At 51.0% G+C, this 26,730-nt stretch overlaps 1 protein-coding gene across 1 annotated transcript; it reads left to right on the forward strand.

The window, feature by feature from the left end:
• Positions 1-19,252: 19,252 nt before the first annotated feature.
• Positions 19,253-26,651, forward strand: LOC131207432 (uncharacterized). Its single transcript, XM_058200082.1, is given in 7 exon segments — positions 19,253-19,360; positions 19,424-19,885; positions 19,918-20,283; positions 20,345-20,943; positions 23,935-24,403; positions 24,957-25,373; positions 25,444-26,651. Coding segments are annotated over 7 exon segments (3,441 nt in total). The 3' UTR covers positions 26,464-26,651.
• The last annotated feature ends 79 nt before the right edge of the window (positions 26,652-26,730 follow it).

Raw genomic sequence — 26,730 nt, forward strand, 5'->3', positions numbered from 1 at the left:
CGTTTTTAGCATCATCTCATCAAAGTTGCCGATGCCAAAGTTTGTAATCGCAATGTCCTCAGATTCTGAGCCCTGAGTGCTCGAATACTGCTCGAGTATTACTCGAATACTGAAGGACCTTGCAACCCGACGCGCCCATTTTCGGTGTAAAAAGTGCGAAAACAAAGACCCGTGCTCGATCAATCACGACACGAATCCGTGTCGAAAGTAAAGTCACTAATAAACTTATCGACTTCCGGTCGTCGTCGTCGTCGGGCGGGTGGGTTAGAAAGACAGCAATTGGACCATTAGCTCCGCATGCTTCCCATCGGGACATCGGCGGCGGCAAGCATCGGAAATCGATCCGTCTAATCAAGCGTTTCTTGTCGTAATCTCGCTAGCCCTCGGCAAGTGACTGGCGAACATCCGGTGGGTCCGGTGTTGGAGTTGAAAGGCGCTTAAATTGATCTTGTTATCCATCATTTCCGATGGACAAGTAGATTCCGCGTTCGCGTTGCCTGTGTTTCGCGTTGCCCTGCAAAAGGAGAACGGATTTAGCCTTTCCAGACTCGAGCCGTGAGATGGCCACAATTTTTAGTACATCGAATCGTGGCGTTTTGGCTGTGGTTCTTTTGCCAAAAAACATCACTCCATAGCACTTCGCTTGATAAATTGTCTACTCAAATATTGACTCCACTGACTGAGCTGAGTTGAAGGATTCAACCGCCGTCGCCATTCTGGCACAACAACTCGCTTCGCTGCACTTGCGCTGTGTTTATTGCAGCACGCGATTCGCAAACGGCACGCCCCGAGGCTACTCGAACGCGACAGCGGAAATCGACTGAAGAGCTCCGACGTGCCGACGACGGAACGGACGACTTACATCGCCCCGATTCACATGAGACGTCGCGACGGTATGACCCAAATGTGTGGCGCGTGGAAGTTAAATCGCTCGAATCGATTAAATCGGTACCGCTTAGGGCTCCACTCAGCTCCAATTCGACAAGGGCGGCGAAAATGGGCTTCACCGATTGTTGACGGGAGCGATTTGTCCTTCAATGGTTCCGAAGGAGCACACGAATCGCGACCGACCCGTTCCGAGATGCATCGTGATGCAATTACCGACACGGTTTCTAATCACGCTAATGCGATGAAAGAAACTTTCCGAAGGACGCGATTCTATTTTGGAGCCAACCTTCTATTTCGGCCAACACATTTTTACATTTTCATCTACACGCTCTAAATGGATGAAACTCCTCGTTACAAACAAGCAAAAGAAATACCTTGCCAAGATGTCCTCGTTACAAACAAAGAGGCAAGAGCACCATTTCTGGATTATGAAGTTTCACTTTTGAATCCATGTAAAACCGGGAGTCGCACCGTTACCTTGTAAACGAAACCATCAGCATCAACGAGACCTCAAAAAGGTGACCTCATCAAACAGCGACAACGCCAGCTTAATCGCAAACCTCCAATCGCTTGCCGCTTGGTAGAAAAAGGAATTCCAATCCTTCCCCGATCGATCCGCTGCGTCGGTTCATCCGACGCCCTGACAACCTGGCAAATCCCGGTGACACATCCCGGTAACACTTTGCTCTCCTTTTCTGATTGACACTTTTCCATCGCTCTGAAGTGATTTGTAAATAGTATCAGGAAACCTCGGCGGCCCGCCCCAAGCCGTAGGTTCGCTTATCACGGGACCAATCGAAGGTTTCAGAACGGATGAAGCACGCCGCAGAGGCCCCCCGAGGGCAGAGAGAGCGCACCCTTTGAAACAACCCTGTCACCCGGAAGGGTACATCGTCACAAGTTGGCGAAGAATGTGGAGCATTCGCCGGCCTAACTTCAAGCGATTCGTTCGAAGCTTGTTCGAAGTGCTGCGAACCGTGGCATATCATCTGTCTGTCGTCTGTACGGAATCTCCGTGAGCTGGCGGGAAGGTACGACGGCTGACGGCTCCCAGAACCCCCTCGGGTCTCGTTCATTATCACCTAAACGCCTGATTCCCCCCCTGAAACGGACTCCAGAAGATAGAGAGAGCGCGTGGCAACTCGAAGCATCTGTTGCTGGCAAAGACCCTCCTCCGATAAAACGCCGGAGTCAGCGATCGCAGTCCTGGTTCGAGAAAATGGCGATAAAATCGAGAAGTGATTTTCGCGTAAAATGATGCCCCACGGCGCCCCGGCGGACTTGCGGGTCTGCGGATCGAACGCCATCGATGGGACAGATTAGCCAGCGACTCGAATGGGGGAATAACTATGGATAACAAACGATTTTGCGATTTTCCTTTCGCTGGGAACTCGTCTTCCGACGACAGCCTCACGATGGACGATGGATCGGGTGATAGTGCCTCTCCCGGGGGTAATTATCTGATCTGAGGTCCAGACTTTTGTGGTTTCCTCGTCGGCGGTTGCATTGCTGGAGCTGCTTTCTTAAAAAGCGCGATGGGTTAAAGTTTTAGTAACTCACCCGGCAAGGTTGCAACTCGACGAGGCACTCCAACAGCAGAGTGCTCCACTTCATAACCACCCGCAGATACTTTGGTTACGAAGGAGAGATGGTGTTAAATTGACCTTCCGTTCCTGGATTCTGGAAGTGGTTTCTGTGGTTCTTCTGGCGAGTGCGCTGAGCGGTTCTCGGGTTACCCGAACACGATCGATCATCGTCTCCGGTACTTATCGCCTTTTGCAAACGAGTTTAACGGGGGTCAAGCGGTTGAAGTCGAAGCCGATGCACACGCAACGACCAATACATCTTATCTTGTAGTTCAAGCGAAGCACTGCAAGTGGTACTTACGCAACACTTTACTGGTTATTCGATAACAACCAGTTCAGTAACTGTCAGTTGAAACATTCTCCGAAATCGAAACAAATTTTCAGCTTTCACTTGGCTTCAAGAGTAACCGACAAAACTATGGCGCGTTTGTTTGCTTGACTTTTGTTTGACAGTTTATCTTAACACAACCAGAAGCTTATACGTAAATTTACTCCATAAAAAAGTAAAATTTCGGACTTTTAGCACAGAAAATGTGATTAAGCGTTGAAACGAATCCTTTTTGAAGGAGATTTGTTTAAAGAATAACGTCGAAATTTAAAAAAAGACTACATTTTCGAAAAGTTCATTGCCTCTCGTGAAACATAAAATTTCCGAACCATTGGTGACTTTGATTGGGAGAACGCACAATCAGAGAGAGCAACCACCACCAGTAAGGAGTATTTTTCCGGCAACGGCCTACTAAGACCAAGAGAGAATCGGAAGAGGGCATTTATTCCTAATGAGCTATTAACCTAAACGAACCCTTCGACTCATATTTATCGTCCTTTCGATCTGCGGAACAGATGGAGGGCAAATTAAAAATCTTGAAAACTTTCCCACGAACCAGCGTAAGAAGTTAATCCCTTTGGCGCTGGCGAGAACGCAGTGAAACAAAATAACAGACGTTTGTTTACCGATTTTACGATCCAACCAAACCTTCTGTTCGTGCATGGAAAAGGATCTGTATCATCATTAGCAGCGAAGTTCATAAAGTTGGGTTCAAGTATCGAGACTTGCTTTGATCCGCGAAATACTATCCCAAATCTGAAGCTAGAACTCATTAAAACAATTCAAAAAAGTTTCGCAGAGTACTCAGCGGCATTAATTACCGATACAGCAGGACGGATCCTGTATGCTACACAAGTTGGTGTTTAGTTGGTTCCTCCCTTTATGAAGAACCAGTGAAAATGGCCTGACCAAAAAATGGATTAAAGCCCCTTTCAGCACCAAGAGTCGCGGTATGTCAAACACTCGCTCATCATCCGCCGTCGACTGGAAACGGTCCAGCCACATTAGCATACCACATAAAAATAGCACATTTTTTGAGGGAAAATCCGAAGAAAAAAACAATCCCAATTCTGCCCGACTCCGCGACATTGCAAAGTCATTTGGCAGCGACCTTTCTTTTCTCTCGGTCACCCCTTTTGATGTCCTGCAGCAGCTAATTCAAGACACAGTGCGCTTGCGGAGCGGTCGGGGACGGAAATGTTTACATTAATATTTTATGTATTTTGGTCCCGACTGTCCCGGCCATCCCATCTGAAGTCTGGGGTCCCACACGTCCTGCGCTGCAGAATAAATATGTGCGCATCCGGCGGTGTTTGTCCTGATTCCTCGAACGAGTGCACGAGCGGTGAGCCTTTTTATTGTCGCACGGACGGGCGATGCTTCTTGGGGGCTGCGTTCCCGATTAGGATTATTTGCATTATGTGCGACACATGTTTGCGACCCATGAATCACCGTGGCTTTAAAGGGCCAGAAAAGTGGCCGAGCACGCAGATATGCTAAAAAGGGCCGTTTGCGGAGCACTTGAAGGGTGCAGCACTTCTGTGGCCCCGTTGGGCGACACATTATGAGTTACTAAGCTCTTTCGCCCACATATTATTCAAATAGCTCAATCTGGAGTTTTGGAATCGAAACGGGGGTATTAGAAAGGGCGACTGATGCTAAGGTTGTGATCGTACTCGACTTTGGCTCAGAATGCAACAAGCTTGTCAGCGCTATCCAATTTTTTCTCCAAGCCTGTTACTCCAAATACTAGGTTGTTCCATTTAAGCCCTCTCTTACTATCCCGTTTTTCAACTTCCGATTTTTCCAGCGTACATAAAACATGTCATTCTGCTCGATTATGCGTCGTAAACAAGACGATGTTCGATGTTCCCCACGAGGTCGCCGTTCACGTAACACCCGATTCAGCGCCGAGAAACCCAATTACCATTCCAATAATGCTCGGGTGACGCGAACCCAAGAATGCGTGGTGAACATGACTCCTGCACCGTGACCGACCACGTGCATTTTTCCCGCGACGCGCCTCCGATCGATCGATTCCGCAGCCTCTGTCGCGGATAAGTTGATTTATATCGAGGCTCCAAGATAGCAAACACCTTTACGGGCTTTCGGATATCAAAAAGGACGAAAGATTACCCCGCTGTGGCTGTGCTGTCAACTCCGGCTCTCACCGCGGGAACGGTTCACACAACTGAGGAAAATCTGTGATTTTATCACCTTTCGCGATGCTCCTTCAGAACGGAGGAACCGCCTCTATCCACCGCCCGTGGCCGAAAATGGTGTGAACTTTTATGGACTTTTTTCTGTACATTATTATCGCCGTAAGGTGCCACCAAGACAACGGGCCAAGGAGGAGCCAAGGACCCTTGGAACCCGGGCCAACGTGGTGAGTCGATGCATGCCCCAGTCTCTGGCACCGGGCGAAACAAGGTTCACCGGAGCGTACCGTTCACTGTTCAATGCACTCGCCGGAAGCATTCGACAGCGCGACTTTACGACCCCGGCAACACTACAGTGACTGACATTAGCATAGCAGCAGCAGCAGCGCATAAAAATGTGCGATCAACGCGGGTGGGGGGTTGCTATCATTAAAATCACCCAACGCAGTGGGTGAAGTGGGTGATTTGTGTGCGGCCACCAATAGAGGGCCACCGCGACAAATGGATTCAATTTGTTCGTGCGACGCGAAAAAGTGTTACATCAGATGCTTTATGCTTCGGTTGTTGGCCCATATTTGTGCCCAACCTGATTCGGGAATGCGATTGAAAGACAAGGTGTTGCGATCGTAAAATCGAAGGCTGATTCAGCAGATACGGAATGCACAACATCTAGAGACACCTTGGCGATACGGATCATTGTTGGGGGGAAGCAGGCCATTCAGAGGACATCAGAGCCCCAAAGACTCCGTGCTGACTGGAAATTCTCGAACCCTTCGATGATCCGTTCGATGTTCTTTCAACATTTCATAAGCAAAGTACCTTCAATATGCTGGTCCAGATCGCCAAGAGAATGTGTTGGAGATGAAGCAACAATTGAGTCATTCGGATGTCTAAATATATTCCTTTTTGCTCAATTCCCCGTAACGTAGCCGATTAGAACATTCGACACAATGTGTCCATAGACGATTAGGTTTGTTACGTACCGAGGACGAAACTACACATACACGCCCAATAGAATCCTCTACACATTCATCTTTATCCGAATTTGCAACACCACGCTGTGGACAGCAAAAAATCACAGTCGACCATAAGAACCCGAACCGGACCGACATTCCACGGCGAAGACAGCACTTTCTTGCGGTTCCTCGCTGCGGATTGCCTTCGAGTTTCTACGCTTTTCGTCCTTCGGAAGGCCAACCGCAACGGGACTGGAGATCTTCGGCACCGAAACCGTACCGACACGAATGCCAAACAACCGGACCGAACCGAGGCCGGAAGTCTCATCTTCTGGAATGAAACCACTGCCGACAGGATTCCAGCATCCGGTGGATTATCGGATTATTGCACACACCAAGGAGCCCCGCATCGAAACCCCGGCGTGGATAGCGGGGCTTTGCGGTGAAAGCCTCCCCGGGAAAGCCTCGTGGAAAGGATTTGGCGCGTTAGTTTTTGGTGCCTTTCGGGGCCAGCGGCCATCATTGTCACTTGGGTGTAATTTATGGTTTTTGAAATTATTCCCCGGCCCGGTTGGCCGTCGATGGCGGGCCAGCTGCCGTCGCTGCGGTTGCGTCGGTCCCTTCGGCATTTGTCGTCGGTACGATGATTTATTTTTAAAGACACCAATTACCTAAACCTCTGGATTCGCGCCCTGGATCGGGCACCGTTCTCGGGCGTCAATCAACCGTCAAAAGGCGGACCGAAGTTGCGACCGATTGGCGTTTCGAATCGCAAAGTAATCAATCAAAGGGTGTTTAAAATATTAATTTTGCCTGCGAGTACCGCGGTTCTTGGCAGTAATCCAACGGCATTCCGGTATCCGAAAGTTATGCCGGCCGGGTTCGTGGGGCAGTCCGGGTGTTGGTCAGTCGGAAGTGCAGCACGGCCACTGCACACGACCTTGTGACCTAGCAAGTGGAGCCTCAAGAAGGGGCCAGGCCATCCGAAATCCACTCAGGAGAATTAACGGATCGACGGCAAAGACTATTACCGACGTTTGCGTAATGCGTCTTGATTTGATTTCTTGAGCTGCACGAAATCGATAAAAGATCGATGATTTTCGTAACTCGATCAGAACAACGACGAACAAATGGAAGCAGAATGCTTGGTTTCTGTAAATAATTATCGCCGTGTCTATCGGTCATCATCCTTTCCGGTCGATTTCTTCATCAATCTGATCGATTGTAAATGAACGATCTTAAGCAAAGAGAAGAATTTTTTGTCATTGCTCAGCTAAAAGAGATCCTAGTTAATCAATAAAACCTTAAAGGGAAAGCATTGTGCAAATATAACGGATTACCCTTTTTGATAGACTAAGGACTCCGAAGAAAGGATTCCGGCTGCTTGTCGATGTGCCCGGCACGAAGTACAACTTTGACCTATTTCCTTGATTGATTCACTCAAAGTTTGGCCAATCAATGAACTTACAGGCACACTCGTAATGCGATAGCGTCGTTAACCGCGTTTGGGGCCGGTGGAAAACTTTCCCCCTCAAAAGAGGACAATCAGAGCTCCCCAGGGGGGTGCTCGAGTCTGGCTGGCCGCTCATAACCGATCATCATCAAGGGGCATGTTAAATGGTTGTCCCATAAAACACGGTCCTTGGTAGCAGTGGACCAAAAGAGCATACCCTCGCACGGGCCATAAACAGTGTCCGTTACGAGAACGTTCCGAGAATAATCAACAATCGTCATCGGGTCGGCATCACCGGGATGTTGTTGTCCCGTCGGTTTTTTTTTCCCTTTCGGTTGTCCCTCTTAAACGGGCCACTTGTAATAAATCACGAATTTATTGAAAAGCATTGCTTGGATGGGAAAAAGTCGAGCAGTTCGAGCAGTTCCGATATTCCGCGGGCATTTGTTGCTCCGCTGCCCACTCTGGGAGTTGTCGGAGCGTGTCCTCGGCCACCGGCAGCGCCGATCAGGCACCGAATTTATGTTTGGCCACTCGCAGCGTCGCAGCACGGGAGCGCCCAACTTTTGGCACCCGGCCGACTGTCGGAGGCAAAGAAAAAGCGGAACGGCCCCTTCGGTGCATGTGGTCGGTTTGTTTGTGCAAGATGACCGCACCAGGAAACCGGTTGCAGGACGCACGGAAACTATGTTGGGGCCACAGAAACAATGTACAGCAGAGATGCAGTAGCCTTCAGGGAGAAAGGCAGGGCTCGCCCGACTGTGGCTTCATTTTTCTTGGTTGCGTTTGCAACTTTTTCCACGGCACGGCCAGCGGCCAGAGCGAAAAGAAGAAGGATCGTTCCGCGGACCGGTTGGTAATTAAAAAGGATGATTGTTTGTGTGTAAACATTTGAGCAGAGAATTGGGAGAAATATTAAAAATCCGGGCTGTGTCTGCCCCCGGATGCAATGGGCCAGGGAAGCAAAAGTTTGGCAAAAGACGTTCGCCTTCTTGTACGATTAGTGGGGCGAAACATTATCCATAGGACAACAATGTGTGGCCCGGGACAAAATGGCTTTTGATAAATGTACAGCAACGTAGTAGCCGCAGCTTACCACTAAGAAATGGTTTGATTGTCACTTTGAAGACTAGGGCGTTGCGTATTTACAGGCTCAAGATTGTAAGTTTAAAATATTCTTTCTTCCGTTATATGTAAGGGTTTGGTGAAAGAAATTAATTATTCGAGAAGTTTAGGGGTTGTTTTAGAATTTGGCAGATTCAATAAATAAAATCAGAAACTCGAACCTCCTTCCTATCAGCGTGCTGCTCGAATAAATGGGGAGTCCTGTATTAAGCTGTGATGTGAACAGTTCTTCAGCGAAAGTGACCGTTCATCGCCTACTTGAGATCACATCTTCAATCTACGCAAACTTTTGACAGCAAAGGTACGTTCGCCGTGTATTTACAAATCGAAGAATTATTCTAATTTTTTTTATAATCCCTCCATTATTAGATAGTTCAAACACGTAAAAACACCTAAAAACACACTTGGAGTGGATCCTCAAGTTGTGAGTGAGACCGGCTCACAGTAATGTCGATTGAAGAAGTCGCCCCCGAACCACCGGCAGCATCATTAATCGTCCTCCCTAATCCTCCCGTGATTGCGGGTGGGCGCATAATAACGACCACATTATCACCACCACCGCTTCCGTGGCCTCAAGGACCTTACTGACCTCCTGGTACGTACAGTAACATTCATTCTCAGCTTATCACCGAAGCTTGCCGGAAACCGACCGAAGGCAGCCTTCGTGTTGACCTTCGCGTACCTTCACCGGAAGTTGGATTGATACGCGAAACGTTAGCCACCTTCTTCTAAACCCTGAAGCGTTCGTCTTCTGGACGGCGAAAAAACGGAGCACAGCAGCCAACGCTCGTCGACTGGCCTTCGTCAGCAGGCAGAGATGGCCATCTAATCGGGACCGGAGCCTGCCCGGCGGCTATTTGTCGGCCGCATCTTCCCGGACCAGCCGGGTCAAAAGGGGTGCGCCATTATTTATGAGCACATCGCTTCCCGACCGATTGACTCCCGGGCTTGCACCGGAGAGCCCTTCGAAGCACTAAATTAACATGCCCTTTTTTTGTATCGAGCAGCGAGCACTTATCTCGGGCGCCATCGGGCGTTCCGGGCGTAACACCCAACAGGATGCAGGCACCCGGCAGTGATGTAGGCAAGCAAGTGGTCGTTCCTTGGGCCGGATGCTGTCATCAGGTGACTTTACACCGAATCCGATCGAAACTAGCTGGCACACGACGTCGCTCTCGGCACACAAGCCAAGCCACCGGCAGCGAGCAGGGAAATGGAATTTTAATATGTCGCTACAATTAAGCGGAAGTTTAATTTCCTCCCAACCCAAGCATCTTTGCATCTTGGAGGCCGCTTTTCAGCTAATGCCGAAAGCATTTAGCACAAATTGTAGTGCCTGCTGCTGCTGCTGGTGTGCAGTCTCGGCTTTCGTCACGTGGCCCCGCTTGATCGCTTGGGTTTCTTTATCTCCCATTATTTCCCCCGACGGAAACGAACCGCAAGGACACGAAGAAGGAGGAGGCAGCCTAGGAGTACATTAATCAAACGAGAAAGAGCGCGGTCTTGGCGGGCCGGTTCACGAACGGAATGTCCACTGGTCACTCTGGGGCGGTGGACATTCTCTGACGAACGAGAAAGAAAACTGTAATGTAATTAAAACCGGGTGGGAACCTCAACCCGGTAGCAGTCCCGGGTACGAGAAGAGAATTAAAAATGAATTGTGGTTGTCAAAACGAATTTAATTGGAAGCTGTTTTTTTCGTTGCGGGTTGTCATCAGGACTCCGCCACCGCCACGAGAAGCCGCAAACAGAGCGCGGCCAGGTTCGAAAAAGAAAACAACCCGAAACTGTCACCGAAATCATTAACCGTAACTAATGCAACTTTGTTACTGGCGATTCTACTCGATTCTTGCCAGGGTCTGAGGCGGCCCATTCTAGGGGTCAGACTTTAATGTGGCTACCGACGAGAGCCTTGGTGTCACTTTAAGCCTCCAGGTTCAACTGGTAGCACTGGTACGACAAGTTGTCGATCCCGATTCTCGACGAACAAACTGGCTGTTGGAACTTGACATTTCATTTTAAATATATTCTCATCCTACGAACAATTACGGAACAATATCATTAATCCGTTCAAATAAGACCCGTACCTCAAATCAACATAAATGAACCCAACAGCAACTGAAAACAATACGAACGAAAGTTTCCTTCACCATTCGGCTCGCTCGTCCCAACTGGAACTGCACGGAACGCCAGTCATTAGCGAGAGCGACCCGAGCAAATTAAGAAATTATGAACCTAATGCCCCCGGAATTCCCAGAGTTCGGCACAGGCTGTGCCAGCGGGAATCGGATTCGCATCCGTCACATAATTAAAAATCCATCATCCCGAAATTGCATAATCCGATCCGAACCCGTTCCACGTTTCGCGGCCGATTGTTTCGTGTGTGTTACAATTATCAACGAAATTACAGGCAGCCAGTAGCAACTGCCTAGTGCCAGCGTCTGCAATCAACGTAATTGGACTGGTCCGTACCTCGTTCGTTGAATGCACCGGAAGTGTCAATCGATTGACGCTCGTCTCTTGGTGGCGCAAGGAATAAAGCCACGGGCGCTTCTCTGGAGAATTAGGTCCGAAGCTGGCATTCGCGACGGTTTAACGTTAGCACAAGAAACTGGTGACCGCAAAGAATGACTACGAAACAAAAAAAAAAGTGTTATAAAAGTCCTTGCTCGACAATTCGCCCCAAGGATGGCGGCACCCGAAAGGAGCCCTGACAATTAGATTAGAGTAAACTTTTCAGTCACTTTGATCATAATATAAGACGAATTTTTATCCTCTTTGTCGGTGGCAGGGTTTTTGTGTTATCGAACCTTAGACGGCGCCCGGAAGTGACCCAAAAACGCTGGCCGGAAGAAGTGCATCATCTCGCCGGGCCATTATGTTGTTTCACGTGTCACAAGTGGACGCGCACTTACGCGGTAAAGAACGGAGACGGAGCATATTTATTTTATGGATAGCCCCATTGTGGGGTTAACTTTTGACAGGACGACTTCCAGAGAACCGTACAACGATCTAACCAGAAAACACAGTAACGTATAATGGCATTTATTCCTTTTCTCCCAATTTCTGGTGCTGTCCCGGGCAGACTGAAACCCGACGAAAGGGATCAATGTCAGCTGCAGGAACAAGGGGGCCCACTTTTTCGAGTCGGAATCGCAAACCCTTTCCGAGCATCCACGTCGTAGTCGTCCTCGGGAGCTGGAAATGATGAGCCAAGGATGAAGCTGAATGCTGCTCCATTCCCTGATCGATCGCTGGGAAGAGTGTGTAGCAAACGGAGGACAAAAATCTCGGCCAAGAACGGCAGGACCCCAGCATTGTTCAGCGTCTCATTACAACGACCGCGGGCGGGCGCGCACTTGCTGCCCTATCGGTGCATCGCAAACCAGGACTCGAGCCGCACAATTAGTGATTGCCCTCGCCAAACAGCATCCGCCCGAAGAATGGCCGTCCCCTGGGAGCCGGATGTGCCTCCTCGGCCGCCCTTTTGCCAGTGACACACAGGTCCTGCCGCTACGACGACAGCCCGAAAGGTCGCCCTGTGGGCTGCTCTCGAAATGCAATCCACTTTCTTTTGTCATTTTGCTTCATTTTTTCAGCTTCGACATTATGGCCTCCGGTTGTGTCTTTCTTGCCCTTGGGGGAGAGGCGGCAACCCTCAGGGTGGGCGTAATAATGTGTATGCTGGCGGCCCCATAAACGCGGATGTGAGGATCGGTTATGACATTGCCTAGGAATGGTGGACACGCTATTCCATCGATCCGGTTGGGCCAATTTGAACGTCGCTTACCTTTAACGTTCCCATTCCGGATTCTACCAGGTCGGTTTGATGCCCATTCAAAGAAAACTCATAAAGGGATCCCCAAGAGCATCCTAAATCCTCTTAGCATCCTGGCGGCCTAGGGTTAAGTGAGTGCACTTTCTAATCACCATCACACCCGCCCACCCGATTTGAGCCTTGTCCATTACTAAAACAATCGTCCTGCCGAACAACAAATTCGGATTCGGATTCCTGCCCAATCGCCCCGTTCGTTCGATGGAGGATGGAATGGCAATCCAACTAATTTCTCTGTCAAAAGCGACAACACACCGCCCCGCGTTTGGTCCACTGGCAAACGACAGGTGAAGTACCTTCCGGTAAGTATTCCGGTAACCCCCGGTAAATGCACCGGGTACGGAGCTCGGGGGAAACTTTCTAATTTATTATCGTTCAAGACACAGTCGGCCGGCCATGTCCTTGGCGGTGGCGGCAAAAAGAAAGAGGACCACGGAGGAGCCCAAAATGCGGACCGACAGCCCAATGTTTTGCCCCGCTTAATTTTGGGCCTCTTCCCTCCGACACGGTTTCTGGCCTTCCGCCGGTTCCCCGGTTATGCTGGACGCCTGCCAGGGTGAACGAACGAATTGCTTCGATTGTAAATTAAGCTGACAACCGGGGACACTGGGGGTGCGGGAAAAGAAGTTGTCAAGTAACGCATAGGCACACGATGGCGCTTTCTGCTTTCGGCAGCCTCGGTGTCTGACACAGGCTCCGATTTGTTATCCGACCGGACAGGATCCGTAAATAAGCGCTTCATGGGTGTTAAGCGGAGCGATTACGGACGTTTTAATGCACGATGAATGTTCGGGCAAGACTTTGCTTTGGTGATGGTTATGCGATTGGCACATACTTGGGAAGTTTTGTGTTTCCGAATGTTTCTCGCAGGAGCAACGTAATCCGTTGTAGAGGTTCTCTTACTTGAAAACCTTGCTCTTGACATTTGATCTGTTGATTAAATCGTCAACTTTTTTTTTCAAGCAATAGAAAACTTATTTGCGCTTGCTGTTACTGTATGACACTCCAATATGATCATTACAGTTTTATTTTTTGGAATAACGTGTGAAAATTAAATGATTGATCATCGTGTTCTCCGACGGGGACATAAGGATCTTTCAGAGCCTTATCACTACGGAATTATACAGTCTTTAAGAGTCGCCTTTCACTTTGCGAGCCCTTGCCGACAACCCATAGTCGCCGACTTCCTTAGAGTCGGGGGTCTTTACTTCAATTTTCCTTGCTAGTGGAAATCTTCGCGAGGATGCTTAGAGTTTAAGTTATGTCGATAGAATTAACCTGCAGAATTAATAAATACGGCACAGACCGTTGTTTAAGAAAAAACAAGCTTAAAGTTAAATTAAGGTAGAGTTAACTCAATATGTAAAAAGAGACGAATGTTAGCTATTGCAGCCCAAAGTCCCTATAATATACTAAATCAATCAGTCAATCAATTGATCAATCAATTAATGATCGTTCACAGAAGTTTCAAAAAATCAAACAACAACCGACAATGACTCAATGCTACGTGACATAACGTATAATTTAAAAATATTATTTCCAAACATTTTCACTTCCATCATTTTGAATCCCAATGTGGAATAGCTCTGTACTCTTATGTAATCAAGCATTTATATGTCTAATAAAAATCCAAGTTAAGAAAAAACAACCAACAAAACGAGTTTACAACGAGTTTGCGACGAACTGAACCGAAATTGCTGGCAAGCTGTCAGATGCTAACCAATACGTGTCATAACCAACCGTAGCATGCTTACGAATCCTTTTACACAAAACACTGATTCGAGTGTCGCATGGATCAAGTCAAATACGAAACCCTAAGGCGATGAATTTGAGGTTCCTCTACTGTACAGTTAGTACCTTCCGGTGTCTAACCTCCGATTTGAATTGATCACATCCTTTTTTTGAGGGGGGAAACTTTTAGTAAGGTTCTGTTGCTTTTAATGTTTGTTCCTGTTCCGATCGATTTTTGCTGACTACAAAACAGTCACCGAACACAAGCTACGCTTGTTTTCAATCTATCTCGATTGCTGAACCTGGCTGGCTTACCTCGTCTGCGGTACAAGTTGAAATTTCCACCTATTTTTCACGTTCTTTTTTTTCAACACCACCAATCAAATCCCAGCGAAACCGCCGAAAGCTCAGCTCAACAACAGCAAGCAGCACACTTGGATGCCGTTGTTGAAGAAGCCTCCCCTCAATCGAACTGCACCCAATTAAAATGCACCAACACACCAACGATATTACGCACACACACATACACACGCACTCACTCTGGCCGTTTCCGGGAAAAAGGGTTTGGCCAGCGTATTTCAAGTGATTTCCTTTCCGGAGTGGCCGGAGTTTGTGTTTCTTTCTAGCACTTCACTCCAGCAGCTTCGAGTGAATCGAACCGGCTCCGAATGGCCGAACGCTTTCCCTGCCGGAACCCGGACCACTTTCCGGTGGCACCCGCACGACGGCACAGACGGTAGCCAGACACTCCACACAAAGTTTCACCTTTGATGAGCAAACATCCTGCTGATACGAAAGCCGTCGCCGCCGGGCTATATTAACACTTTTTTTGCCTTGCCAACCCCGAAACGGATGCACACGGTTCGCGTTTCATCTCTCGTCCGCGCGCGCCCGTCTTATCGATAAGGAAATTGCTTCTCTCGCCACGAGCGAAGGACGATGGAGGGCGATAATCTACGCACTGCGCGGGACCTTACGCAAACTGGTCTAATGTTTCGAGCGCACTCGAAGGGCCTTGTTTGCTTCACCGTTCGCACGCCATCAATTGCGTGAGTTCACGAGCGTTCGAAGAGAGGCGAAAAATTGGGCCGACGTTCGAAACGGAACATGAAACACGGCCCAGCAGCCAGCTCGGTATGATTGGTTTTAAATTAAATTTTACTTTAACGGCTTCCTTCATTTACCCGATTTTAGCCGGCCAGCCAGTGAGGATGCTGAACGGAAACGGAAGGAACTTTTCCGTGGGATTTGATTCTTTTTACTTCAACATTTCGGGTGCTTTTAAGTTTAGTTCACACAAACTTCAGCGTTCGAGTTCCCAGGGCACCACGAGCGATCACTTTCCACTGCCGTCACGTGAAGATCATCAGACGCAGGCACACGAACCACCACAACACCTCTGGCACGCCACTCCACGGAGCGCGTAGCAGGAACCGCGCTGCCGAACCGATGCCGAAGGAACCAGAGCAGCGACTGAAGATGCGAGCGCGAACTGAACGCTGCAAGCAGCACCAGGCGCCTCCTTCTCGAGACCCGAACGACTACGGACGAAGACATGATCACTGGGGCTGGTGTGTGCGCGCGCGTATGTGTCGTTTCCACTGTAAGTGATCCTCGCCCATCGCTAGTTCGGGCCCCGTGAGTTCGGCTTGCTCGTCGGTCGGTCGGTCGGGCTTCGGGCGAAGCTCAACACGTGCTTTCGCCGAAAGGCGGCCGAAGCCCGAATGGCGCGCGCGGTAAGCACCAGCTACCCGGTGGAGATGCTAGAAGTTGGTCTCCGGTTAATGGACGGAAGTGTTGCAGCCGTCAAACGCAGTGACCGAATGAGCCGAGTGTGGCCGGACCGGGAAATAATAACCCTGACTGTGGGGGCCAAGTAGAACCGGCCGAGATGTCGGTTAACCGCACTCAACACGTGTGTAGTGTCCTGTGTCACATGCAGGATGAATTACGAAGCAAACCTGGGGCCACTAAATACAGGTTCTAAGATGCGTTACTAGAAGCGCAAAGAAAAAAACCGGTTCTAGTCCGGACACTCCATTAGGAAGTGATTGCAATGGGATCAGGGCCACTCCCGAAGCGTAGGAAACGCCGTAGATATGGACAAGCCGTTGGAAGACGCTTCGGTCCGCTTGGTGGGATTAAGAAATTAGCGGGATTTAATGAATCTGTCAACACACTGCTTCAAACGGGCTCTCTCTCTCTCTCGGTTCCTAACTTCGGTTCTCTTTTCGTAATCTTATGATATCGAACGAACGGGGAGCATGATCGGCCACACCAGACCACGAGCTTGACGCTAACGAACATTGGCGCAGAAATTACAATTCTTATGAACCGGTTCTTCAACTCGACGGGGACGGAAAAGTAATAGAAAGAAAGTAATGTTGGAAAATATTTTATAATGGCCCCAGCTACGTGACAACCAGCGTTAATGGGGTCGTATCACTCCCCGCCGTACGCTCTACGTCTCTCTAATGGTGATATCTGAACGCAGGATGTGCAGTCTAGAATATAATCCACTGTCAGATTCGATTACCGCACGCCGAAACCGCTCTGCGGAATGTGAGGGAAAAAATCAACGTTGCGAGGAGTTCCGGCCAGATAGACTGGCGCAGTATATTCAGTGGCCCTCCAGTGTATTTACTGGAGATTGAAGTTTATCTTTTAACCATTACCTTCCATGATTTCCCACAGCTCGATGGAATCCAGTAGAACGAACGCACGGCACTAAAACACACGGTTGTTGGCGGGTGAGGCCGGAAACTTCTGAAACGTACCAAAACAAACCATTCGCCATCAACAGTTTCACACTCGGTAGGGCACAACACGCCAGAAGCCAGATGAAACACCGCTCTTTAATTGAATAGAAAAACCCACATTCAGCAGTCGGCAGTACTATCAACCGCACGCAACGCGACGGCTGTCCAGGATTAGCATCCATCGAGCACATGGTTGGCCAACCGGAGTCTAATGTCGGTCACGGAAATTTAGCTCTCTCTTCCTGTCGCTACCGGTAACTGTTACAGCTGAGCCGGATCAGCTGAGCTCCCAGGTTTACCCCGGTTGACGGTTGACCACGGAGGACCAAAAACCCTGTATGGCTAGACGTGGCCATATGGCGTACAATCGACGTTCAGTGAACCTTGCGGTTTGGATTTTACTGACGCCAAAACAGAGAAGTGGAAACAAAAATATTCTAAGTCAATGTTAGAGCTCCGCGTCCTGGATCGCAGCCATTGACAGAGCTGTCCGCCTGAACTGACAATTGAATGCAACATACACGAGTGTGGCCCAGCACCATCACCATCACCCAATGTGTGTTTCCCATTGTCCCCGGTTATTAGTGCCAGTCTGTTTGCCCGATCCGGGTTTGCCCGGGAAGTGACCAGAGGCAGTGCCTGAGTGAGAGGAGCTTCCGGCGGGCAGGTATCCGAGTGGAAGATGGCTAGATAAGGCCTCGGAGCCTTCGTCACCACCACCGGCAAGTTTGATGGTGGCTTTTGTGCGGTAATTAAACATGGATAAAATGAACCAGACATTTCAGAGCACTTCAGTAAACAGTTGTAAAGTATTTGGGGCAACAAAAAAAATTGTCGCGTTTGTCCCGTCGCCCCAGAACCAAGTTCGCACTTTGGTTCATTTTTTTTTATATTTGACAGGGGAGCCAACATGTTGGTTCAGTCATTGCCGAAAAACGCCCCAAAGTATGCAATACGCAATGCACACTACTCAATTTCTTTCTTAACACGTGCCCCTTTTGCCGTGCCATTCGGAGCTTCTAGGAGCGGCTCCGAGTCCGGATATGATAATGAAACCAACCGAAGGTCACTCGGACGCGACTAGACGGCCATCTACCGAGCGCGGCGAGCCACATTCTCCGACACCGCGCCCGTTCACCCCGGTGCAATTGTTGTTAGCGGGGCGTCGAAGTGTAATGCTGCCGATTACCTATGGCCCTGCGCCAGCTGATTTATAGAGGCCCCGAGCGTCGCCACTAATCGGTGACATTGAATCGGGCGCGTGTCACAGCGTCACGATCTGCTCGATGCCGATGCCGATGTCGGGATACCAGAAACTGGGCCAACCACTGGATTTCCCTTTCATTTACCGGCCACGGCCTCGGGGCCTGGCAAGCGCCGGCCGCCCATCCCACGGAGCGGGATGCCCGCTTCGAAAATTCTCGACAATCGAAAGTGCAATCATCTGTGGCGCGTATGATAATGAAGCTTTTTACTGCTTCTCAGTGCGGCCGTATCCTGCCTTTGTCATAGACCCCCATCCTTAATGGAGTCTGCCTGAGACAGAGAGCCCGCGCCCCAGCCCTACATTCCCAACGAAATTTAGTCCGCAATGACGGCTTCCGCCGACAATGCGAGATTATGATTCCTATTGGCGGTCGACGACGTTCTGCCTTCCTTTCTGGGTTCCCCCACGGCGCGGAACATCTCCAAACCGGCAACCAGCGTCAGCGTGGTCGTAACCGACCACTTGGGCACGTTTCTCGGTTTATGGATTTCGTTTATCCCTTTTTGGGATTTTTTTCCTCGTGCGATTCTTAATTGTATTTTGAGATTCTTGGGCCCCGCCGGGTGAACGATGTACGTGTTCCGGGCCCCCCGGTGTTTGAGGCACGACCACATGAGTTGAGGTTTCTCGAGCGCACACGCACCCGATCAGGATGGGGAGAGATACTTTCGGGAAAGGGATTTGGATGCTTCTCGGAAATCGAAAGCGTCAACTCGCTCACTGGCGGACCTCCTGTCCACCTTACTGGCTAGCCTTCGATTTGATAGACAATGCGTTCCTTGAACTTAAAACACACCCCGGATCGTCTGGTACTAAACCGGCTTCAAACCGACGAGTTCTAGATGACGGACAGAATCTTATCCTTTCCTGAGGGGACTGTTAAACCCCCGCGGTACGGAGTCCGAAGTGGGTAATAAAGCTAGGTACACGAACTCCGCACACGATCAGTCAGCTGCGAGCCTCGGCCGGAGGCTGATCGCGTCGCCCCGGCGTCTCTGGACCAGAACGTCGTCGCGCGTAGTGGACGGCCCTCTCAAAGTGTGTGCTTTAAAGTGTCTGTTTGTCCTTACACAACTCGTCGTCGATTGTGTGATCGGTGTTGATCGCAGATTTCACAATTCCATTTTGTGGTGTCAACAGCTCAGCTCTGATAGCTCATCGCGTAATGAAACTTGGTGTGACCTGCCAATGGCTACTCTGCGGCTGGTGGTGGTGCTGTGAAGCTAGTGCCGCCACCCGTCCCAACATTGTCATCATCGTAGCTGACGATCTGGTGAGTCTAGCGCGGCAACGCATTCGTCACGTGAACTGGCAATTCTGATTCTCCACGCGGCAGGGTTGGAATGATGTGAGCTTTCACGGCTCGAACCAGATTCCCACACCCAACCTGGACGCCCTGGCGTACGATGGCGTCATCCTGAACCGTCACTATGTGCCCCCGCTCTGTACCCCGGCGAGGGCCGCCCTGATGACCGGTCGCAATCCGATCAACCTCGGCATGCAGGATGACGTCATTATCTCCGACCAGCCGTGGGGTCTTGGGTTGAACGAGCGGCTCCTTCCGCAGTACTTCCACGAGGCTGGCTACCGGACGCATCTGGTCGGCAAGTGGCACCTCGGTTTCTTCCGGCAGGCCTATACACCGACCCGCCGGGGCTTCGAGTCGCACTTCGGATACCTGGGACCTTACATCGACTACTGGGACCACAGTCTGCAGATGAGTGGGGTAAGCACGGGAACCTCCGGAATTTAGCACCCTGCTCTAATCCTCACACTTCCCCACAGTCATCTGCCCGCGGTCGGGACCTGCGGAGGAACACTGCCGTTGAGTACGCGGCCAACGGTACCTACGCGACGGATCTGTTCACCGACGAAGCGGTTCGTATTATCCACAAACACAACACGGCGGAACCGATGCTCCTGGTGCTGACCCACCTTGCGCCACACACCGGCAACGTGGATGATCCGATGCAGGCACCCGTGGAGGAGATTGCTCGATTTGGACACATCCAGGATTCGAACCGGCGAACCCTGGCAGCGATGATATCGCGGATCGATGCCGGTGTCGGCCGGCTCTACGGTGCGCTTCGGGAACGCCGCATGGCGGAGAACAGCATCATCCTGTTCCTGGCGGACAACGGTGCCCCGACGATCGGCATACACGCCAACTCCGGATCCAACTACCCGCTGCGAGGGGTAAGTATTTGGACTGGATACGTCCAGTAACCCACTCTAATCGTTCGCCTTCGCCCCACAGCAAAAAGCATCTCCCTGGGAAGGCGCAGTCCGTGGAGTGGCCTTCATCTGGAGTCCACTGTTGGCCACGCGAGGCTACGTTTCCGAGCAGTGGATTCACATCAGCGACTGGTTGCCAACGTTGGGTCACGCGGCCGGCATCAGCTCAATCCCCTCGACAGATAGTCCCATCGACGGACAGGATCAGTGGCGCGCTCTGCAGTCCGGTAGCGGTTCGGGACCGCGTTCCGTTGTGATGAACAACGTAGAGGATCGGTGTAACTACAGTAGCTACACGAAGCGTGGCTGGAAGTACGTCAGTGGATCCTGTGCCGACGGCCAGTACGATGGTTGGTTGGGCGAGTTGCCCGATCACGATCAACTGCCCGAGCAGCAGTACTTCGAACTACTAATGGCCCCGGACAATCTTGGTCGAGTGTTGCGACTGCCTCCCCAGGATAAAGTGAGGAGTCTTCGAGCAGCATCCACAGTGCAGTGCCATGCGCCGGAACCGGACAGGCCATGCGAACCACTCGTCGCTCCGTGTCTATTCAATCTGCTCGAGGATCCGTGCGAACGGAGAAACCTCGCCCAGCTGCATCCGGCCATCGTGGACGAGCTGTACGCCGACGTTCTACACTACCGGCGGCACAGCGTCCGGCCACGCAATCAACCACCAGACAGCCGGTCCGATCCTGCCTTTTACAACTTCACCTGGACCTGGTGGCAGGACGAACTGGACTCGCGGATGGTTTGCTCCCCAAACACCCTACCGATGCTATTGGCGGCATCAGCGCTGGCCATCGTGTTCGCCGTTTGCTTAGCGGTGAAACTCGTTTCTCGCAGCCGGACTGATAAAGTCTGATGATAAGAACACCCTCTGCGACAGATCTGCACCAGATCTGACCGCATATGACCTACATTCAGTGGCTAACCGAAATGGTTGCCCAACCTGCTGTGGGCTAAGATATAAAACTTTACGATCGCTCGAGCCGCCCGACTAGCCCCGGTTGTGTGCCCTTTTTGGGTGCCGTTTAATGATCATGTTTTCCGACCGCAACAACAACAACCCCTGCAGCAAAAGTCATCAACCTCGGGGACCTCCGGGGAGTTGTAATCAAGGCGCAACTTTTATTCAATCTCGGAATCAGGCGTCAGTTAAGGGGATGATGAGCGCACGGGGCCATAGGGCAATTACAACTACTCTTCGGCTCCAAATTGATGGGTCCGTCGGTAGCCATAACAATTATATTTGCCCCCCGCCGGGCGAACTGCATCAATCAACAGTCTGGCTCAATCTGAAACACCTGCCAACATCTTGGCGCTCTCCCGATAGCGTCCCGATAAGGGTACGAGAACCGATAGACGTAACGCGGAAATCGTCCTTTTCCAAATCGTGTTATCTTCGTGGGTTGAATTGTTTTCAGATTCGATGATAGTTCTCTAATTAATTTGTTGTTCCAAGGCCTGGCAAGTCTATTAAATCCTACCGTTTGCCGGATTAGATATGCGTAACGTATGTGGATATGTAAATAAACAAAATACAGGGTGATCCATCAAGTGTTTGGATTTTAAGCTGCTTGACTTTTAAAACGTCAAACTTCATTCTGGAAATTATAAACATTGACATTTACGAAATGGGCGGCTGGCGGAAAATACGAAAAACATTCAAAACTTACAAAGCAATGTGTTTTCAACTCAGACTGAAGTCGTGCAAGAGAAGCCAATGCACCCGCCAACAAGTGACTGTTTGGCCCATTTTGCTTCGAAAATGAGGAAGGATCTTCAGTTCTTCTGGTTCTTCGGCCAAATTGAAGCTGAAAGCTTGGTCGACATTTGGAGGGCAACGACAACCGGAGGGCGGTGCTCCGTGCCAGACAGCCACAATCTCCCGATATTGTCCCCATCATTGTGGATTCCATACGCTACCCAATGGAACACTGGACCACCCTATACTAATTACTGTGCAACTCGCCTTTGCGTTACAACGTTCTCGATTCCGGTGACTTCACTCCGCTGCTGTACCTTCCAATGTTTCAAGATGCGGCCAGGAAGCTATTGTTTCCCCATCGCCTCTTGCAACGACCGCAAGCGTGCACTGTGAATGCACGCGGCCGGGACGGGGCCGTAAATTAACCGGGCCTATGTCACACTGTCGTCAGCTGTTCAAACGGTAGCGGTGCAACAACAGAACAGAAAAACAAACAACAGCGACTCATTCCGTGTTCCGCCTACAATTTCCGCCGTCGTTCCAGCGCGAGCTGCAGGGAAACTGGAGGAGCATCTTCGGGCTTTCTTTTAGTGATCGCATTCTAAGTATTTGCGGCTGCGGTGCGACGGCTGTAAGTAGAAAAAAATGGAGTTCAGCCCTCCTGAGTATCGGAGTGCTGGAAACCGGATTTATTACAAATCCAGTCCTTGAGCCCCAAAACGAAAATCACTCAAAAGAAACAATCGCCCAGTGCCACAATGTGGCTTCACCGTTTCTACGTTAATCGTACCGACCGGCCGCCCTCGACAGGGCCACGGCATAAATCACAGAGCTTCCCACTCCAGAGACTCCCGGAGCCCAGGTCCCGGGTTCACCAAACCTAACCAGTTATCGGGGGTTGGCCGGTTGCCCACTAAAACGATCCTCTTCCTCCATTCACAGCCAGACATGACAAGCGCCCGGCCGTAAGTTTCGCGATAACACGCGGCGCCCTGTGCGAATGTCTTCCAATTTGGTTAAAGCATTCATCGGGCCGGAGCGAGGCCGTCCACTCAACGCTGTCTGGATCGGCCTGTCCCCGAGGCTGGCGTCGACGATGCTCAGTCCATCGTCAGACATTCGCGAGTGCGGATCGCGCAACCAAGCGATAGTGTGACCGGCCTACGTCCGGACTACGTAGGACTGTCATCCGCAACGCGATGCCAGTGTTGTTTGCCGTGCAAAACTAGTGCCACTTACCACCGCGCCGGACTGCTGGTGAGATAATCCACCCGGTCAACGCCCCTACGGACCGATTGCCTGGGAATCGAGTACACGCCCGGCCGGATCTGGACCGTGGCCGATCGGTTCAACCGCAACGCACTGCGGCAACTACCGAGAGGCACCGAGTAATAGAAACCGCTTCGCACCAAACGCAGCCAGTTCCTGAACGACACTTTGATTGGGATACTACGCGCCCCAGAAGGAGAGGCCCAACGGCAACTTTACACCAACCGACCGACCGTCCGACCGGGTCCCCTGACACTCCGTCGTTGCGTGCTTGGGACTGATCTGATAAAATGTAATTGCTTTATTTTGTTCCGTTTTTATCGGTGCAGTGCGGGCGATCGGCGATCTCTGGACTCCCCGCAAACAAACACTTAGTGCGTCTCGTTCGTATGTGAAGGTTTTGTGTTTTGTGCTGAGTGCTGTTTGATTCCCGAACATTTTGACACCGCGACGTGTTTATCGCGGCAAGGACAAGTGATTTAATCAGACGCGCTTTTGGCCACCCCGAACGACGGGGCCAGTGAAGGTTACAGCGAATCTGTTGGCAAGAATTTGGGGCGATCCCCCGGACTGTGTGAGCGCACGATGGCAGCTGTCAGGCTGCTAGTGCTGGCCATCGTTTCCTTGTGCAGCCTAACGATGGCCGAACCCCGGAAGCAACGCGAGGCGGCATCGCCGCCCCACATCGTGCTTATCGTTGCGGACGACATGGGCTGGAACGATGTCGGGTTCCACGGGTCGAACCAGATCGCTACGCCCAACATCGATGCCCTGGCGTACGATGGCATCATCCTTAATCGGCACTACTCGGCCCCGATGTGTACCCCGTCGCGGGCCTCCCTCATGACCGGTCGGCATCCGATCAACCTCGGCATGCAGCATTACGTGATCGACATCGACGAACCGTGGGGTCTCGGGCTGGACGAGAAGCTGATGCCGCAATACTTCCGGGAAGCCGGCTACCAGACGCATCTGGTCGGCAAGTGGCACCTGGGCTTCTTTTCCGAGCACTACTGGCCGACGAACCGGGGATTCGATAGCCACATCGGGTACCTGGGGCCTTACATCGACTACTGGAGTTACGTGTCGAAAATGAACAGTGTAAGTGTGGTTTGGTGAGGTATTAGCTTTACTTTTCAGATTCTAAGGGCTATCAGCTATCAATTCGGCTCAGGTCCGATCTTCGCACTGTGCAGCATTCAAGGGCAGACTCCCGAGGCCATCGAGTTGTAGTCTCGATCGAACCGAACCGAACTTGAATGTTGATTTTGAAAGGTGTACAACCATTTTTCACAGAATTCGAAACTTGTTCTCCGATCGTCGGACAGGCAGACATCAAACCAGTTCCTTGAAAACACAGTTCTTTTAAATGATCTATAAATGTTACCTTCATAATCGAAGGGCCGCTGATGGTCTCCAACTACCCCGGCAATAGATTTTTATGGTGTCCTTGAAAGTGCGACACTAGAGAGTAAAGTTTAACCCCAGGGCACTCGGAGCACTCTCTCCGTGTCCGTCCGTTAATTTTGTGCAAACCCCATAAGACCCGTGCTGGGTAAACAGCGCGGCCACGCTGTGGCCCCGTTATCAGCGTTCAAATAATAGTGCAAGAGCTCCATAAATCTCAGTCCCATCTCGTGTTCGGCCTTCACAGGGCGCGGCCTTTGAAGGGTACGATCTGCGGCAGAATCTCGCCATCAACCGTGCGGCGAATGGGACGTACGCAACGGACTATTTCACCGGAGCCGCCACCGACATCATCACATCGCACGGGCGTACGGGCGATCCGATGCTGCTGGTGCTTACCCACCTGGCCCCGCACGCCGGTAACGATGATGATCGATTGCAAGCGGCACAGGAAACGATCGATCGGTTCGGTTACATCGGCGACCTGGAACGCCGCAAGTACGCAGCCATGATGTCCAAGCTTGACGACAGTGTGGGCGAAGTTTACCAGAGCCTGGAGGCCAACGGTATGCTCAACAACTCGATTATCGTCTTTCTGAGCGACAACGGCGGTGTTACGCAGGGAATGCACAGCAACACTGGCTCCAACTATCCGTTCCGTGGGGTGAGTCTCGAAACTGGGACAAGGTAACGTTCGAACCATAACGTTCCTACTTTCTGTTCCACCATTCCAGCAAAAGAATTCCCCTTGGGAGGGAGCCGTACGGACGGCCGCTCTCATCTGGAGCCCGCTGATTCGACAGGCGCAGCGAGTTTCCAAGCAATGGTTCCACATATCCGACTGGCTTCCAACGCTGGCGTCGGCCGCTGGTATCAGTCTACCGCAAGACGACGCCGCCAGTGACATTGACGGTATCGATCAGTGGGAAGCGTTGGCCTACGGTACCGGTAACCCGCGCCAACGGGTGATGAACAACGTGGACGAAATCTTCGGCTACACGAGCTACGTGGAGAACGGGTTAAAGTACGTGAACGGTACGACGCTCGAGGGAGCGAACGATCGGTGGTACGGTGAGGCGGACGCGCAAGACAAACTGCCCGGGAACGCACAGTATCTGGACACCGTAAAGTCCAGTCCGATCGGGCGTGCGCTGCAACTGGACGCGATCGTGATGGGATACTTGCGAAGGCACGCTGGCGTCAACTGTAGCAACGCGATTGCCACCCGTGAGTGCAACCCGCTGCAGAGGCCCTGTCTGTTCGACATCATAAACGATCCGTGCGAGATGCATGACATCGCGGCGGAGCACCCGATCAGGATGCGCCAGATACAGGAGAACATTGAAGGCTACCGATCGCGGGCGGTGAAACCAAGGAATCGCCCGCACGACCCGGCAGCAGATCCGGCCAACTTCGGTGGCGTTTGGAACTGGTGGCGAACGGACCCGACGAGACAGATCGCCGCCCACGACGAATCGATACCGCCTCCGTCACACTCGCTGGCAAAGGACACCCAGCTCTACGTGATCGTGCCGATCGTCGTAGTCGGGATCGTGTTCGTAATCGGCACGTTGCTCTATCTGTCGAACAAAAACGTCATCACTCTGTTCCGCAAGACCAAGACGGCGGGGGTTGCCAACATTCCCAGCGAGATACCGACCACGGTCGGTCCGTCCGGCTCGGCAACCGATAACAAACCGACCGATGCTGCGTTCAACTCGAAAATCTACGTCATTAGTGATAGGGACCGGTAACCCGGAAAAGGGGGGATGTTTGTTACACTTTTGTTTTGCCAATTTTTTGGGGGGATTAGGGTCACACTTAACGAGCACACTGGACACTTAATGGAAAAGATTGTTCGCAACGAAAAACAAGCGTTAAGACCATACACATCTTAGGCACTTTTATTTACATTAAAGCATAAGGTAGATCTCCAACGAACCACCAGTACGAAATTCACTATTGTCAAATTTACTTGATAAAACATGTGAATTCAATCACAATCTTTTGTTTGCGTATTT

The sequence above is a fragment of the Anopheles bellator genome, chromosome 1 (genome assembly GCF_943735745.2).
Source record: "Anopheles bellator chromosome 1, idAnoBellAS_SP24_06.2, whole genome shotgun sequence".
NCBI classification, from domain to species: domain Eukaryota; kingdom Metazoa; phylum Arthropoda; class Insecta; order Diptera; family Culicidae; genus Anopheles; species Anopheles bellator.